Source organism: Macrotis lagotis, chromosome 1 (genome assembly GCF_037893015.1).
Source record: "Macrotis lagotis isolate mMagLag1 chromosome 1, bilby.v1.9.chrom.fasta, whole genome shotgun sequence".
Lineage (NCBI taxonomy): Eukaryota > Metazoa > Chordata > Mammalia > Peramelemorphia > Peramelidae > Macrotis > Macrotis lagotis.
In genome coordinates this window covers 630,307,219-630,326,991 of record NC_133658.1, presented here as the reverse complement: position 1 = coordinate 630,326,991, position 19,773 = coordinate 630,307,219, and the positions used below count along the sequence as shown (strand labels likewise).

Below are 19,773 nucleotides of genomic sequence, written 5' to 3'. Positions count from 1 at the left end.
CACTTAATAATTACCTAGCCGTGTGGCCTTGGGCAAGCCACTTAACCCCATTTGACTTACAAAAAAAAGAAAAAAAGAAAATTAATGTGTGAGATAAAATTCCTAATAAAATGCAGAAAATACAATAAACTTTTAAAATATAATTCAATAAAATTTTAATTCATTCAATTATAATAAAATTAATAAAATTAAAATAAAAAATATTAAGCCTCTATGAAAAGATTTTTTTCTTTTCATCTAAGAAAATAGCAATAATATATCAGTAGAGCCAATTCTAGATATAGAATAAAAGTAGTCCTTAGGAGAAAATTTAAATTCCAAATGCTTTCATCAGACAAATATAAAAGAAGAGGTCAATGAACTGAGCACATGACAAAAAAAGCAAGAAAATTAACAAATTAAAACAATCCAAATAAACACAAAAACAGGTATCCAAAAATCAAAAATATTAACAAAATTGACATAAAAACACATTAAATTCAATAAGTATTTGCTAAGTACTTGAAATGAAAATTTTAAAAATAGTAAAATATGTAACTTGTAAACTCATTGAATAGGAAAATAAATTATTAATATGAAATAAAAGAGAATTGCAAACAAATGAAAAAAGTAAGAAAAGTATTTGAAGTAAACAAAATGTATACATTTTAATAAAAATTCAAAATATGACTAAATTTATAAAAAATGGGAAATTTTAAATAGCACAGTCTTGAAATAACAAAGTAAAAAATTCATAAATGAACATAGAAAAAAACTTAAACGACCAGGTATATTTGCCAGTCATTTCATAAAATGTTCAAAGAACAACTAGTTTTGATATTATATAAATGTGGTACTTTAGAGAGGGAAAGAATTGATTCTACCAAATTTCTAATATAATCCAACTTTCCTTTTAATACATAAACAGGAAAAGGCAAAAACTAGACCAAACATTTTAATAATTTTTCATTAAATATGAATAATGACATATTAAGTAAAATTCTAGTAAATACATTACTGCAACCTATCAAAAAAGTTATCATTATGAACAGGCTTAACGTCTTTGAAGATAACAGGGTTGGTTTATTAGTATTAAAAAAGATCATCATGTTTTTATATAGATAAAAAAACACATTTGACAAAATACTAGCTTTTTCAATTAACAGTATAAAGCATTAAATTAGACATTAATTTAATGTATTAATTAATTTCTATATAAAAACCTAATGTCAGGATTATTTATAATGAAGAAATATTAACCCCCTTTCCTATAAGATTGTAATACAGGAAACTTAACAATTAACTGTTTCAATATAGTTTTCGAAATGTTAGCTATAGCAATAAGCAAAAAAATAAATTAAGGGAACAAAAATAGGCAAGGAGAAGACAAAATTTTTATCTTTTAAAAGTATATGATCTACTGGACACTAGAGATTCAACTGATAATGATGTTTGTCCTTCATTCTCAAAGAAGACCATGACATCAGGGAGGTGATGTCTTTTGACAGGGATATTAATTGGATTTGAGTGAGGGTGGATTTAGCTAAATTACCAACCTCACTTTCTCTTCCAGGGCCATTTGGATACAGTAAGTGGCAATCAGGATTAAGTGACTTGACTAGGGTCATACTGCAAGTAAGTGTCAGTTGTTTGAGGCTGATTCCACCCCTGGCCTCCTGACAGTAATCTACTGCACCACCTAGTTGCCCCAGAGATTCAACTAATTTAACTAAAAAAATATATAATTTCAACAAAATACAAGAATATAAAACAAATCATGTCTTTGTGTATTTTACCCTATAATTTACTAAATCAAAACAAAAACAAAAAGGAAAACAACAGAGCAGAAATTTTTCAAAGAAATTACATTCATGATCTTGATTAGATGCTGAAAAAAAGATAGGCAACTACCAAGGTAAATTTGGAAATTATATGAAAATGACAAAATGTACTTTTCAACAGTAAAAAGGATCTAAAAAGAATCATAAATATCTATGGTCCATAGGTAGGTAAAGACAATATTATAAAAAATAAAATAGGATCTAAATTTATTTATTCAGTGCCATAACAATTTAACAATGGATTAATATATAGAGCTAGGGCAAGGAAAAAAAAGTACAAGTTTAATATTGAAGAACAAAACATCAAGAATCTCAAAGAGAATACTGGGGGGCAAGAGGAAAGAAAGAAGTAATATTATTCTGAAATTGTACTTTGTTCCAAAAAATCATCAAAATAATTTTATACTAAAATGAAATCAAAAAGATAAAACCAATAAAATAAAGATATAAAACAGAAAAAAATTAAAATTGCTTTTTTGTTTTGTTTTTAGTAAGTCTTTGATAAATTCAAATATCCCAATTATTGTACTACAGTTATAAGTAAACTAGAAAATAATCTTCCAGCAACTATATCTAGATAAACATCGCTTACCATATATCACATTGAGTTTCAAATAGACACATGTCCTATATATAAAGGTCATATTTAGAACAATTGAGAGCATTATTCAAGGAGTTATCCTTTGCAACTGGGGTCAACTGGGGACCAAATAAACCAAATTTAAAGAAAAAAAGAATTAGAGAGTATCACCAGAGGTAAAATAAAATACATAATTGTGACTATACATATATATAGATGGATAGATATAGATATATAAATGTTAAAAGGTCTTAGACAAACAAAATCAATGCCACTAAAATTAGAAGAGAAAAAATTAACTAGAAAATAATCTTTGCAGGCATTTCTTTGATGAAAAGCTGATTATATATATATATATACATATTTGAACATTTATGTGTGTCTGCATAGAGCTATATATAGAATCATTTCACATATATATAAGAATGAGATCCTTCTATCCTCAAGAAGATCAAACCATCATATGAAAAAATTCCAAATCACTAATAAGAGAAATGCAGATTACAATGTGTATTAGAATTCAAATCCAGCAGACTGATCAAAAGTAATTTAAAATAAAAACAATTATCAATCATTTCAGCGCTGTCCAACACTTTGTGATCTGGGGTTTTCTTGGCAAAGATATTTAAGTAGCTTTTCATTTCCTCCTACAGCTCATTTGACAGATGAGGAAACTGGGTTAAAGAATCTGTATCATTTATTAGTTGCAATGGTGTTTCTCAAAAACTTGCACCAATCCACAGCTCTACCAGCAGTGCATTAGCATGTATCCCATATGTTCCTAATAATCATTGTTCAAATCTGGACTCAGAAACTAGTAAGTATAAATCCGAAAGTTAATTTTAAAAAGAGTGAAAAAGCAATTTATGCAATGACTATAACGTTATAAAGAAAAACAATTAGGAAAGACTTAAGAACTCTGATCAGAACTAATTACCACTCTAGAGTAGCAAAGATAAAACATCCTTCCCCCTTCTTGATATATAAATGATAGATTAGAGGTGAAAAAAATCACAGATATATGCTGAGATAAGGTCAGTATGTAAATTTGTTTGTTTGACTATGCCCATGTATTACAAAGGAGAGATCTGTTATTTGGGTGTTTTTACTTTTTTAAATATGACTTTTGGGGGTTTGGGATTGAAGGGAGAGAGATTAGTGATAATAATTCAGAGGGAAAAAGGAATGAAGAAGAGAATCAGTGAACCATTTAAAATAAATAGAACCTAGCCATGTGGCCTTGGGCAAGCCACTTAACCCCACTGCCTTGAAAAATCTAAAAAAATAAAAAATAAAATAAAATAAATAGAACCAAGAGATCAATAATTTTGGCAGTTAGCACAGACAAGCAAGATAGCTGGAAGCAAATTGTGGAATTGAATTCATACTTTTAAAAAATGTGTTCTGCATAATGAAATTTCCTAAAGGATTTTTTCTGTTCTTTTTTGCATATGAAAATGTATATTTGTTGATATTTAGAAAATTCAGGATAATGATTGTAAAAGAACAAATCCTCCACAATAGAACTTGCCCAGTTATTTGGCCATCCCTAGTTTTGTTGGCTTGATTAGTCATATATCCCCAACCTTTCAAGGGTCCTTAGGGTGAACTTTCATTGCCAAAAAATGCATTTTCTTAGCAATCAGTGCACAATTCTCTTCAACTTTATATATTTCAAGTTTATATTATGTATTCTTAAGAATAAGTTTTCTTGGGGCAGCTGGGCTGTACGATGGATAGAGCACCAGTCCTAGGGTCAGATGGAGCTGAGTTCAAATTCAGTCTCACAACTTAATAATTACCTAGCTGTGTGACCTTAGACAGGTCATTTTAACCCATGAAACAAAGTAAAGTTTTCTTCAAATTAATGGCATTTATTTACTATTTCGGTCCCCCCCCCCCATTAACTCTATTTCTATAACAATGCTTACTATAGTTACTATAATATCCCTAGTAGAATATGGACTAACATTAATTGTTCCGCTGATGTCTGTGGACTTCAATTAGGATAGCCACAGAATAATAAAAATTGTCATTATGAAAGTATATTAGTTAAAGATTGTGGAAGATCTACTCTTCATTATGATAATCATCCAGTGTGTGCTTTTCTTTCCAAAAATATTTTATAAGTAATACCATAAAAAAAAAAATTCAGTTTGGCTTATCTTTCACATTTTAGGTGTTGAATTAGTTCCAAGAAAAAAAATAACACAATATAATTATAGCTAATATTTATTAAAATGTGCATTAGTAAAAATACTTTTCAATACTAAAATCATTTAAATGTCATGAAGAATTTTTTCAGCAGTACTTTTTATGGCATTCTTTTTTACCCACAGTATAATAACTATAATAGGCATTTTTATATTTAAAAACTGGTACAAATCACATCATTGCTACATTTAATTGTTTGGTGTTGTCTTTTTCCTCAAATATAAATTGACTTTGTAGAAACAACATAGTTTTAATGGAGGACTTTACAATGAAAGACTATTAACTACAAATTCTCAAACAAATCTCTTCAACAATAATCTCATTTGTATGCTAATCAGATTGTTTAATCCATTGTTTATTTGTTTTCCCAAACAACAGTAAACTATATTGAAAACATAATGGCTTAATTCCAGTTCTGCATTTATCTCGTCTTTAATCTCCTCCTCTCAATCAATCAAATGAATGATTTATTTTTTCCAATAGAAGAATGAATGTGTAACACCCATTAAACCAACCTTCCTTTGGCAAAAAAGCAAAGAAATGTAAGGAGAAAGATACATCACTGGGTTTTCAGTTTTATATTTCTTTCATAATAAATAAAAATTAAATAATAAATAATAAATAAAATAATAATACTATAATAATAAAAACTAAAACTTAAAAGGAGTAACATGTTAAATAAGGAAAATGAAGTAAAATGAAAAATAAAGTTTTCAGAAAGCATTCCACCATATTTAGTGTAACCAAATTTTTAAATGTTTGATTTATATTTGAAAGTGTCTCCTGCCATTGACTCCTGGCCACTTGATAATCCACTCCTTAGATGCCTACATTTTCTCACTCACTTATAATCATTCTTGCCCCTGCTACAAAATCTGATACAGCCCATATGATCTATGACTGTAGTAATGTATATCTCAAAAAATTCAGATATTATGAGCCCTCTGTTTTCTTATATGCACAAATGTTTACCTTCCAGTTTTGCTTTACTCAGATTCAATTGCTGTTATAGAAAAGTTCCTTGAATATTCTTATGCTTTTTTTTTGGTCCTTATTTAATAGAAAAGGTTTGTGTAGGTATATCCCCTTAGGGATCTCAGATTCTCAATGAAGATGGAAATTGGTACAACTCCCCAGGGGTTCTGAGAGCCTTCTGAGAATTCCTCAAAAATCCCTTTTTCATCAACGAGGAAGAGCATCACCTTCTATAGACTCCCAACTGTCCTATCCTTTGGATGCCACCTTTGGTTACATTTTCAGAATCTCCTTTTGTGGTAAGAAGGACCTTTCCTCCTGGTACCTATTTGACAAGCAATCTGCAGCCTTTTAGTCTCACTTGTCTTTGGAAGATACTGCTGGCTTTTAATTGGGCAGGCTGTTTCACCTGCCCTGAACTTTAAAAATCTATCCCGATAATTCTGGCCCTGTTACAATTGGCAAAGTAACTTCAAAGGGAGCAGTTAGTTAGTCCGGGGGGGGGGGGGGGATGGAAATGAAATGAAATGAAATACTTGTCTTCCATTCTTTGCTATGTCATTGACTGTGAGCATTTAATTTTATAATCTATACAATGAATCTATAATCTCATTTTTTTTAAGTGAGGTGATGCAATGGATAGAGCACTGACTCTGGATTAGGAGGATATGACTTTAAATCCTACCTCAGACAATTAATCACCTGTGTGACCTTGGGCAAATTACTCTTAACCACGTTGCTTTAAATAAAAATTAAAAACAAAAGAGTAAATGGAATAAATCTCATCTTAATGAATTGTGGGAGAGAGGGGAAGTTTAAGACCTAATGTTATCATCTTAACAAGCTTCTTATCTGTAATTTAATAACAGAACTCTGCATTCTTCTATTCCAAGAAATCATTCATTCATTAAACACATGTGTAGTAAATACCATCTGTATTCAGAACACTGTAGGAAGAAAAAATCAGTACTGACTGCTTTAGTAGGAAAGGGAGGCAAATTTTCTAACTTAGATGCAGCCTTACATATAGACAATAAAGTTAACCACCCCGTCCAGAAATAGTTCACACTGAAATTTTCAGTCATAGTGATTCCATTGGCTTGTCATTGTTTCCAGTAGGCAAACATATTATCTGGTAGGGATATCACATTAGCCTTTTGATGACTACTCTCACATTAACAGAAATTTATTTTGTTTTCAAGATAACTTTATAGAAGCTAGGAAAGTAAAAAAGACTGGATAAATACTTTTAAAATGAAGGACTTCTATATGAAAGGTTGGATTAAGGAGTGTTGTTTTTAATGTAAATTTAGAAAAAAAAATTGGAATACCAATTGTCCAATACAAGGAAACACATCATAAACATGACAATAAAACATCAACTTTATTGAGAAATGATACCATAAGATGACACCTCTTGAGTTCTCATTCTTATGTGTAAAAATAGAAGGTTTTACTTAACTTTGACTATACAACTCAGATGGGGAAGATGGTTGAAAAAAGTCATATCTTTTGGATTCTTGGGTGGAATTAAGAGGGCTCCATTGGGACCTTAAAGAGAATAGGCACCACCCATCTCCCTTACCCAGCTAACTCTAGTTTAACAGTATTTCCAACTGAATCTATTAGGGTCAGACATAAAGGGGATGTCATGAGAAACCTGGACCTGGGATCTCATATTGATTAATTCTAATAGAAAAAAAGAAGAAACTAGGAATTATTGTTAGTTGATATTCAAACTCTCTGGAAGGTTTCAAATCTATTATTGCTGGTCTATTCCACCAGGGTGACTTCTTGGTGTCTCACCTTCCTGTAGGGCTTTTTTTTGATAATCGGAATGTGGGGTCATTACAAATGTCACCCAGGAAAGACTCAGCTTGAAGCATGAAGCCAATAGAACAAAGTGCAGATGTTTTTAAATTAGAGAGGGAAAAGAATTTAGTGAAACAATAAACACTTCAGGGATTTTCTACTGATTTGGATCTTCCAAGTCACTGTTCCCCCCATTAGTGCCGGTAATTGAGTTGACTATACTACTCACTTAATGGTGCAGAGAATCACATACCTAGGGAGAGTAACAATTTATGCTGCATAGTAAAGAATGTTGATTTCATTTTTTTCTCTCCTTTGTGCCTCATAAGGAAAGTACAGGAGAGCAAAATATTCCTTCAGCTTTGGAAAAGCCTTATTTGTAAGTCTGTGAACTCATGATTTTAATACTTTGCTTTGGCCTATAGAAAGCAGAATATCTCTCTTCTGGTTTTTGTTGAATCTTGAATCCTATATTTATGCATTTCTTTATTGGAGAAGGTTATGAACTTACCTGAATTTGTTAGATTAAGTTATCCACAGTCAATTATATAGATAAAAATCACTTGATTATAAAGTTGGCAATGAAAGTATTCTTATGCGATTTAAGATATACCAAATTTCAGTTGTCCTTCAGAATAATGCTAGAATTTTTTTTCATTTAAATGTAATTATTTTTTCCAGAAAATAATTCAGAACAGTTTAACAATGAAATCATAGCTAGTTGCTTTGCTTTGTTTTTTAAACTGGGTTTGCTGAATGTGAACACACACAAAAATAACTGTAGAAGCTAGAGTATTTCTTTCACATAACAGCCTTCTCAAAAGGTGGTCAGAATGTGTCAAGTTTGTTAAAGGAGCTCTACAAGGAATTCCTCTATGCTGATACTTTTTCAGAATAAGGATTGTTAAACACCAGAATGACTTATCGAAGTTTCAAAATCCTCTTCCCTAGAGGCCTTTTAAAAATAGAGTAGATTTCCAGTTTGAACACAAGTGCAATGTTTTCTTGTTTTTCCATCTGGTTCTTGGATTTTCCTAAACACCTATTTCAAATACATAGGTATAAGATCCTCTATATACTTATATAGGTATATAGATTCTCTTTGGGAACTGTTTTATTCTCTGAAGGGGAAAATAATACAATTAGTATATTTGTACCTTTTGAAGTTGTCACATATTTCTGTGTTTTCAAATATTATCAAATATGGTATTTTCAGTGGTATGGGAACTAAACCTATGGTGTTGAGAATTCAAAGTGTGGAAAATAAAGATAAATATCTGAAATGCATGGTTTGAAAGAGTTATCTAGGTACACTGAGTGGCTAAGCTAGTATTTTTCAGATAAAATCTTGAACCTAGATCTTCTTGAGTCCAGGGTTATCTCTCCAATCATTACAGCTCACTGCTTCTTAAAAGGACTTTTTTTTTTAAATCTAGGATTGATCCATAATTACTATATTAGAAACTGAAATTCATCAACCCACATTTCATTTCTTCTATATAAATTCCCAATTTTTTTTCTATTTAATGTCTTATTCTGTCTAGTAGGAAAATCTCAACTGCAAACATATGGTGTGAATAAAGATAGAGTGTCATCTAAAAAGTAATATATTTCCTGGGATATTTTGCCATCCATTTAAGGTATTTGAGCATGACACCATCCAAAGTAGAACATCCCATTTCATCCATTTATTCAAATATCCAAAGGAACATAGAATAACTATTGTGGCTTACCTATATTCATTTTAACACTATTAATCATGAATCAATAAAAGGTCAGAGAACATGTAGTCAGATATAAGTTATGATGTAGTTTAAAAAGTTGAATCAATAATTGGGCTGTTCACATATTAAATTTTCTATTTCCTGGGTTAACTAGTAACAAGGACCTTATTCTTACTGTAAAAATAAAACATTTGATGTCCAAGGTTCATTCTAGGTATTCTGTGATTCTATTGTGCAAAAGTATCCTCCTCGCACAAGTATCCTCCTCTCTGTCCTATATCACCATCATCATACCAGGACTTCAGGGACTAACTGCTATTTGCCTGGCTCTTACAACCTTTTGCCACCTGGATAACAGTGTTGTGGTTCTTTTCTTAGCTTCCTGATAAATCCTCCTAGGTGTCAGTGTCAGCATCCATATTTTGCTTCCTATGTATGCTTTTTACCTCAAGGTTTTATTTTAAGCCTGTCCTCTTCTCTCAATACTCCCAGATCTAGTGTTCCCATCCTCTCTTAAGAAGTTTACTGTAATCAAAGTACAGGTGACTCAAATCCTTTTATAAGCCTGCTTCTCCAACTACTGATTCTTTACCTAGAGATCCAGGGCTGACCTGCTCACTATACATACAAAATATTTTCTCTTGTTTCTCTGTCTTTGAATGGGCAGTTCTCTCTGCCAAGAATGCTTTTCCTTCTCACCCTCATCTATCTAAATTCCTTAAAGTCCCAGTTCAAGTATCTTCCTCTCTGTCCTATATCACCATCATACCAGGACTTCAGGGACTAACTGCTTTTTCCTGGCTCTTATAACCTTTTGCCACCTGGATAACAGGAACAGAAATTCTCTGGTGGACCCTTTCAATCCAGAGAAGTCAATCTATTCAGCTTTAGAATTTTCTCTGGGACAGAGCTACTCTATTATTGAGCAATTCTAGACTCACCCACACATATTTTAGCTGAGGCCAAATAGTTCGATGCCAAAAGACTATCCCATATAAGTTATCTTATCATTTATTGTTGTATTAATTATTTTCCTCTTTCTGCTTCTCACTCAGTTATTGATAAACAAATTAATCATAAATGTCATTACTATTGTGAAGTAATTATGATTGACCATTAATTGCTGAATGATTCCACTTTGCATAACTCTTCTTTTTCCCAAGGAAATTATGATGATCATGATGATCATGATGATGATCATGATGTGGATAAAAACCTAAATAGGATGAAGAATCATTCTTTGCATACATACCATTCCTCATTCCCTCATATCTATCCATGTGAGTTCTTATCTTTCTAGCAGCCATATTCTACTTTACTGTACTCATCTATGGTGATCTCTGTAACTTCCATTCTATTGTTATGAAACTGTCTTTATTGTGGGAACCTTTTGTCTGAAATTATTTTGTATCTATTATATGTTTAATCATATATATATATATATACATATATATATATATAACTTACCCTGAATAATAAAATATGTAATTCTTCAGGACAGAGACCAATTCTTTTGTATTTGAATTGTCAGTGACTAGCACTATGAATTGTATATAGTAGAGATTTAATAAATGCTTATTGAATTAATTTAATATTTTAAAAATATTTTATTTACTTTTCTAAAGACAAATTGCACTTTCCTCTGAAAAATGTAAATTTGATTAGTAACAGGACTGTCTAATTTTTGTTTTTATATACTTGCTCTTAGAATATTAGCCAAACCATAGACACTTAGAAAACCCATTGTGATCAATTGATTTCAATAATAATATAATAATAGCTGATATTTAAACAATGATTTAAGTTTTGTACAAAGCTTTGTATATATTAGTTTATTTGATTCTTACCTTGTAAAGGTACTATAGGTATTATCAATCTTATGGAAACTGAAAATTCCAAATTTAAAGATCTTACACATGACCACACAGCTATTAAGAGGCAGAGGTAGTTTTTGAATACTGATATTTCCATTAAACTGCACTGTCTATCTCAAATTTATAGTTTCCAAAGAATAATGGTTCTATTTGATTTAATAAGTTTGTTTTATTCTTTTATTCAAAAAGTACATTTAAAACAAAAACTATAGATTAAGGCTTGCAAATTTATTAATGGTACTCTGGAAGTCCTAGCATGTAGTTTAGCTTTGATGATAATAAGCTTTCTTTTGATTAATTCTGGGAAGTTAAAGCACATTGTGTAATATAAAAATTCCTTTCCATTGAATTTTAGAAATTTGACGGCCATTAACAAAGAAAAGGAAAGGGTCAATGAATTAAAATTTCAAGAGCTAAAAAAAATTTTAATGGAGACCTGCCAATAAATGGTTGTCTTTTCTGTTATTTGGATAGATATTAGCAGGTGAAGGTTTTTTTTTAAAAGCAAGGTTTCAGAGTTGATAAGCTCTATAAATGTAGAAACTGCTCAGTCCTTCCAATAGATAAAAGTTGTGGTTTAGATAATGCAAAATAGTAGGTATTTTAAATCACTTCTCTTGGGTACAATAGAATTTCTCTTGTTTTGTGGTAGATTAAATTGCTAATTACATTGGTTTGAATCAATAATAATTACTTAGAAAATATATGCTGAAATATCTACCATATTCTCAGTATTGTGTTATTGATTATAAGATATTTCTACCTTTAAGGAATTTGTAATGTTTGGGAAAAATGGGACCAAACCTAATAAAGTATGGTGAAATAAAAGGGAATTAAGTGCAAAATTTTATGATGCATATGTTAACTGAAGGAGGAGATAAGAGAATGGAAACATAAATTAGGATTGGTACATTCAAAGAAGGTATGATTGAAGGGTATGTGAACTGACAGTTGAAGAAGGGGCAGGATTTAGGGAAAAGAGGAAAAGAGGATGACTAGCTTCCACGGAGGTTAGAGTCTTGATAGTTAGGATGAGCACACTGTTTACCAGACCTAGTGAAAGTAAAATGTGACTCTAGAGGAGGATTACTATTCTGAAACTGAAACAAACAATACCGGACAACTCAATTGAGACCATATTTAAGAGTTAGGTGAAATATGAAACCATCTCCTTTGTTACATCTGTAGAAATAGCTTATTAACCAGAAGTAAAATATTAGCTCAGAATTAAATATTTGCTGCATAAATTTAGTCTGTTGATTGCAAAAAATTATGTTATATATGCATACAGTACAAATCTTTATGAGAGAAAGTAAAAGAAATATGGAAATCCACTACTTAAGAAGCCTTGAATTGTATTCTATTTTGAGTTCAGGAATAATTTTTCTTCACTTTGTATATCTGTCAAAATGAAATACTTTCTTAAGCAGAGAAACTTCCTCATAGGATTCAGAGGCAGATTATAGAGAACAAGCCTGGGAATCAGGAATACCCTGGTTCAAATCTGACTTCTGATCAGTACTGGCTTTATCCCTGAGGAAGTTCCAGAAGCTCTTAGTGATCTAAGCAACCTTCTAAGGCCATAAATTTCAAAAAAGATGACAATCTGTTTTGGTAAAAGAAGTATCCTCATCCAGTATTTCTCAATATCTATGAAATTATAGGTTTATCTTGTATTTTCATTCAATTCCCCCAGATAACTTGAAAAAGACTAAAAGGGAGAACAAGGTAGCCTCTTTTGAGTGTATCAAAAACTTTCTAATCAATACACAAGGAAACATGTCCCATTATTCTGAACCACTAGGGTTCAACTGCCAAGAAGTAATGGAAAATGGAAAGAGTAATGATCATGAGCAAAACATCTGAAACTGAACCTCAATTCTAAAACTTACTACCTATATGGCCAGAAGTAAAAGCCTTACTTAATTAAAGTCATAGTTTTTTTTCTCATATACTAAATATCATCTAATAGAACTTCTTCATTTAACAAGGTAATAAAATGAGTCCCAAGAAATGAAATGACTTGCCTAATATATCACAAATGGGCAAGTAGTACACAGCATACTTTGAGTCTATGTGAATTGTTCTTTCAAATATATGGCTATCTCTCTCATACTAAATATTCTCTTTATAAAATAGGGATAATTCAGAGATACAATTTCAGGAATGCAATTTGTAAAGGAGGAAGCTATATCAAAGCTATTATTAACATTATTGTTATAATGGTAATAATAACTATCATTTATTTTGCACTTCAAGGTTTGCAAAGCATTTCTCATGATCAGTACTACTATTTGCAATACAAATAAGAAACAGGTCAGTAAATTCTATGATGCTAGACAGAAATCCAGAGTAGCAAGTCAATCTTGCTTTCCAACTCTATAGATTCTCAGGAATTTCCCCCCCTACAGTTTGTTCTAGAGTTCTGATTTACTCATAGGACTGCTCAATTCTGTTAATGAAGCAGCATCAGGTTCTAATCTTTTATGGAAGCCATTATGATGAATCTTTCATATAATCTAACTTTCTCTCCTAACACATGAATTCAATTATCTTTCAGATTCCTGACATCATTATATTTTCTTTTTCTCCTTGTCTTTTGGGTTTAAAAATAGATCAATAAACCTATCCACCTTCCTCTACTAAATGAAACAGTTCTTTGGGTCTACCCAATTTGGTAATTAAATCGCTTACTGATTTTCCAGCCATTCCTACCACCCTTCCAGGCATGTTTGTCCCCTACCCGACACTTTTCACAGCTAAGATTCAATCTTTCATTTGTGCCAACATATCTATTCCCAAATCTTGCTTTTCCCAGAACCACTAGGTCATTTTTCAGTGATTAATACTGGAGGTAAGACATTGTGTCTTAAGAAACACTTTATAATTTATATATTTTATAGGATGATTTTCAGGTACCTAAATATGAATGTCCTAAGTATTAACTTGGTATTTATGTAGGATTTTGCATTTTTTAACTTTTAATAAGCATTGGGAAATTAATTAAGCTGGAGACAGTTGAATTGTAATTGCTGCCTATGGCTAGTTAATAGCTTTCCTAAATTAAACAATTAATTTAAAATATAATCAAAAGATTGTGTAGCTGGAAAATAGCAGTAAAAAGCATTTTTTAAAAAATTATGGAGGTAGGAAACATTGACTGAAATTGTCCTACTTGTATTCCAATTGTATATTTTAAAGCTAACATTTATGGTTTTTGTATTTTATTAAAATATTCATATTGGAGATTCAGTGTGTACCATGTCTCATTAACAACACACAACACATTTTTTTACAGTAAAGTGAGTTGTACATTTGGAGAGACAGGTGTTTGACAAAATTAATAGCCTGTGTATAGTAGTAATTGTATAAATATACATGAACATACAGAAAGAAACCTCTGTGCAACATCACTGCTGCTACTGAGTCTGCATTGGAGAAAACTGCTTGATGAACTATTAGAAATATACAGGGTCAAGTGATTATATTCTAGCATCCAACAGATTACATTAATAACAAATATTTATAATCTAAAGCTACTCAGAATAATTTTAACTTATTCTTTTGATTAATGATCTGTTTTTGGTAATTTCATGGCATCATGGCATATAGAAGGGATGTTTAGAAGGAATCTTAGAAGCTATACAGTCTTACAAATACCTGCTAAACATATCCTGTTATTATACTTGATAAGAAATCAACCTCTTGAAGAATGTGCAGAACTGAAGAAAGCATCTGAAGAAACCAACTAGCCAGTAGTGCCAGTCTTGAACAGCTTTAATAGTTGGGAAGATTTTTTTCCTCATATCAGTTCTAAATTTTCTTCTTTTCAGCTGTTGCTCATTGCTTCTGGTTCTGCCCCTTTGGTATGGGAGAGATATAAAAAGGGACAAACAGAACAAGTATAATCCTTCCTTACATTCATGACATGAAAGAAAAATGTAGAAAAAACAGAAATTTCTGTTTTACAGACATCTTGGACTATGATCTTTTTTTCCATCAATATTTTTACCTTTCACATCTTTTTAAGATCACTATGTACCCCACCCCCAAAAGAAAAATCTTTTCTCCAATCAGATGCTTCTAGTTGCTTCAACTATGGCATAGATTATGAAGGCTTTTTACCATCTCATTTGTATTCCTCTGAATGTTCTCTACCTTATGAATATCCTGATTAAATTGTGGCACCCAAAATTTAAAATGGAACTCTGGCCTTAGTCCTACTAGGAAAATATAGGGAAAAAAAACATTCCTACCTTACTCCTACATATTATGCCTATCAATGGGATAAAAATCATGTGACATTTTTTGGATGCAAAATACCATTTTTTCCAGAAGATACTAAGTTTGTACTTCACTTAAACCCCCAGACCTTTATGTGCAAAAGTCTCTTCCATCTTATACTTTTGAAAGTTTGCTCTTCTCATTGTTATCCTAACTTGCCAACTTTGATTTTCAATTTTCTTCTTGTTTAGTGCTATTCTATCAGCTCTTTGTCTAGTATTTTACCTTTTTTTCATTTTCTTGGAATAATAAATAAGAGTAGACTTTTGCAAGGACATTTTAATGTCCCCTACAGATACTAGGATGAAAGAGAATGATGGAAAATCACACTTCCAAAGCTATTCATACTCTCTGCTTGTTTTTGGGAGGGTAAAATGCTGAGGGGAAAACATGTTTCCCAAAGTAACACTTTTAATTAAATCACTTCATTTGAATGATCCTGTACCAAAATTCTGAGTTAATAGCCTATTCTTGGTCAGCATGGTATTATATTAATATATTTCTTGGGGAGCTATACAAATTTCAGAATAAAATGGAAAATTTGATTGGGCGGGTCTATCAGAAACCTCGATTCAAAGGTATGAACAAAGATTTATGAGGCAGCATTATTTATTATATTATTTGACTAAATTGATTCTTCTTTCTCTAGAATATATTCCTGAGGGCTAGAAAAATGGATTAGATTTCTTAGGAAGACAATTTTCCATCTTTTCCCCAATTTTAATATTGCTTCCTTATGCTTTTTAAATTGTATTTTGTGGGGGGCAAGATCTGGATGTGTTATTTAATTATTTTGGGAAACTAGCATGGAAGCTTCCTCCTCTAAGGAAATTAGCGACTCCTTTTTAATTTGTAGTTTTAGAGATTTGTCATATGTCAATAAGTGAGCATGTTAGATATTTTTGGTCATCAGAGGCATCAGAGATAGAACTTGTACTAAGATTTTCCTGATGCCTATTATAGTGCCCGGTAGGTGGCACAGGGAATAGCATACCTAACCTGAAGTCAGGAAGTGTCCCTGAATTCAAATCTGGTTGCAAATATGTACTAGCTGGGCAAGTCATGTAATCCTATTGCCTCATTTCCTCATCTATAATATGAGCTGGAGAAGGAAATAGCAAATTCAGTTTGTTTTTTTTTTTTCAAGAAAACTCTGAATGAGGTCATAAAGAGTAAGACAGAGCTGAAATCACTGAACTACAACAGTAAATTATTTCTTTCTTTCCAGAACAAGATCATGTATTTCAGACATTTTACAGAACTTAAAGCATTATACTGTTATCTATGATTATTTTTACTCATATAACCTACTGTCTCTTTCTGTGAGCTTAAAGATTTTAATTTTGAAAGATAATAAAACTGACATGGTATTCTTTCCTTTTTGTTTTAGGTCCTGAGGAAATAGAATTCAAGTGTCCCTTGAATCATATTGCTTGCCTTGGAACAAACACATGTATTCATTTATCCCAACTGTGCAATGGTGTACTTGACTGTTCAGATGGCTATGATGAAGGAGTCCATTGTAGGGGTGAGTCCATTTGCTGAATAAAGCAGCAGAATGTTAAACTTCCAGAGTTGCCTATGAAAGTTCAAAGTGAACCTCTAACCTGCCCGTTCTTATAATTTTAAGTGTTCCAGTTACTCAGAAAGGGTGAATATTATTACTACCGACACTTAATATACATTTCAAAGAGACAACTATTGTGTATTGTTGAAAAAAATAAGTGGGGAAAAATACATTCATGCTTTGAAGTCTGACTAGATAACAATTTCTCATTTTATATGAAAGCGTACTTTTGAACAAAGGACAGATGAGGAGACGTTTTTGTCATCAAAGATCAATATCACACAGTATTACACACTTGTTTCCTCTGAACTCTAGTTTAAACAAAGTCAGGAAATTTAAGGTAAAAATGGGAATCAAATATTACAGTAAGACTTAGGAAATCCTTCCCTTTGGTGATGTTTTCATGAAGGCTTTCTATTAGCTATCTGTAATATATTTGGTCAGGCTTATTTGAATTTAGTCAAACATTTAGTTCATTCTATTAGTATAGAAGAAAAGGTCAAGGAAACTCTTGAATGCATCAAACAGAGTAAAGTGTAAAAGACCAGCAGCTTCTGAAATTAGAAGACCTTGGGTGGACTGCTATTTAGTACCTCTATGATCTTAATTCACTTGACTTCTCTGGGTTTTAGTTTCCTCTTCTGAAAAGTGAAGGAGTTACACTAAAATCAATTTGGTCCCACAAGCATTTCTTAAGTACTTTATCATAAAAAACTATTCTAAGTAGTAGAGGTACAAAATAAAACCCAAATATATTTGCTCTCAATGGGGAGTTTTAATTTTATAGGGATGACATAGATGATGATGATGATACATAGATGATACATGTGGTCATTTATATAGTCTAAATCTTTGATCCTGAGTTGATCTTGGAAACAACTACATTACAGTGGGAGTGGAATACTTTTTCAGTTATCTGAAATGTATTCATATAGGCTGGACTATGGAACCTGTAGTTGAGATCTCAAGACAAAAGTTAAGCAAATAGTAGCATTACAGCATTAGTTTAAACCAGAAAATAAGTAGAAGTATGAATCAGTATTCAAAATCAAGGGTCACTTCTGAAAAGGTAAATGATACAAGTCATCTCAGTGAAGGCTAGGTGAGCTGTGGATCAAGAATGATAACCAATTAAATTGAATCTATGGATAAATCAAGAAGCAAATGCTGATCAACGATTCATCTGATGTTTACTTGTCCAAGCACCCAAACCTTAGCAGCTCCAAATGAGGAATATAGCAAATAATGACTCTAAATATAGATCATAGGCTATATATCTATAAGGGATCTAAAGTTCATCTAGTTCAACTCCCTCATTTTTATAGATAAGAAAGCTAAGGCCAAGAGATTTAGAATGACTAACTCAAGGCTGAAGAGGTAATCAATGTGAAACCTAGATCTATATTCCCATTATAATAATTTCTATACAGTGAAAATTTTAACTTGTTTTTATTATAAGCTTTATAATATGTATATCTTGGGCATGGTGTTTAGCAAATTAACTATAAAGGGTAAATAGATTTGTGTTACTAGCTTCTACAAAAGTATAATAGTCACAATAGCTTAAAAGTCTCCAAAAGGTGATTATGCAAATTCAAGCAATCTTAAATGTTTTAAAATGTTATGTCCCAGGATCATCTAATAAAATTGGAGACTTACTTTAGCAGATGAAGAAATGTTAGTAGACAATGGAATTGAATAACACTTAAATCTAAACTACTTAGGTATGGATGAAAATGAAGTTGGTATGTCTAGTAATATGTTATTTTGTGACATCAAAACTTTGAAATATATTCTCTAATTTGAATTAAATGTTATGATATCAGTGAAAGGGAGTCTTAGACCTGGAATCAGATACTGGTTTAAATATCTCTGTCACTCTTTATTACTTTGAATAAAACATAACTCCTCTGAGCCTCCGTTTCTTCAACTGCAAAATGAAGCATTTTATTTCACTAATTTCTATTCTAGTCCTTAAATTTACATGATCTTGTGATCTTTTTTCCAATTACGCCTTTTTTGCAGTACTGAATCCACATCTGCCTATTCTAATATTTATGTTTCATCAAAGGAAACTTCAATATAATAATTAAGTGGATACTTGTCTTTTAAACAGAACCTAAATAATTGGAGTAACCAAAATTCATGACCATAATATTTAATTATCTTCATTATTATATAACAAAACCCTCTCATTTTACATCTAGAGAAACTGAGTCATGCAGAAATTAGGTCACTTCCCTAAAATGCATGGATAGTAAGTAGTAAAGTTGAGACTTGAACCAAATTCCTCTAATTCCATATCCACTACTCTTTAGTCTATAATATGCTTACATCTTCCCATGAGTGATTCTATCTGATGGACAATAAAGCTTCCCCATCTGAGTTATACTTTGTGATAATGGGATATAAGGACATTGTGATACTTTCAAGTAAGAGATGGAAAGGTTTGTAATTACTTCCAAAAAATCTCTCATTGTTGAGGAGGTACATACAATTAGCTATCGACTACATTTCTGTGGGGGCATTTGAAGTTGAAAAGAATTATTATCGTTATTATTATTTGTTTATAATGCATGATGAGCAAAATGGATATTAAGACAGTATATCCCTTGTTGAACTCAGAAAAAAATAATAGGAAATCAGATAAAATAGAGCAGGCATGATCTGAGATCATTTTCAAATCATTCCCATATTGCATGAACTTATTAACTAAAGAGAAAGATGTCTAAAAGATATAGGTAATGATGCTACTGAAGAGAAGATAAGGGAGGTGATATGTTGCAGTTCTTCTGTTTGGAAATTTAGATGTCAGGAAATAATACAACTGCTGGTATATAGACAATGGTATTTCAACAAATGAGCATGACTTTGATTTGAAGCAAATAGAATGATAACACTGAGATGTGTTCAGACAATGTGA

The 19,773-nt window shown here is 31.4% G+C and overlaps 1 protein-coding gene across 4 annotated transcripts in view; it reads left to right on the top strand.

Annotated features, from left to right (window-relative positions):
- The window catches only part of LRP1B (LDL receptor related protein 1B), a 2,479,914-nt gene that overhangs the window by 889,050 nt on the left and 1,571,091 nt on the right, over positions 1–19,773 (top strand). For all 4 annotated transcript variants that reach the window (XM_074215080.1, XM_074215079.1, XM_074215078.1 and 1 more), the window contains exon 3: positions 16,674–16,811. In XM_074215080.1, coding sequence (XP_074071181.1) covers positions 16,674–16,811 — 138 coding nt within the window. The remainder of the gene's footprint in view (positions 1–16,673; positions 16,812–19,773) is intronic.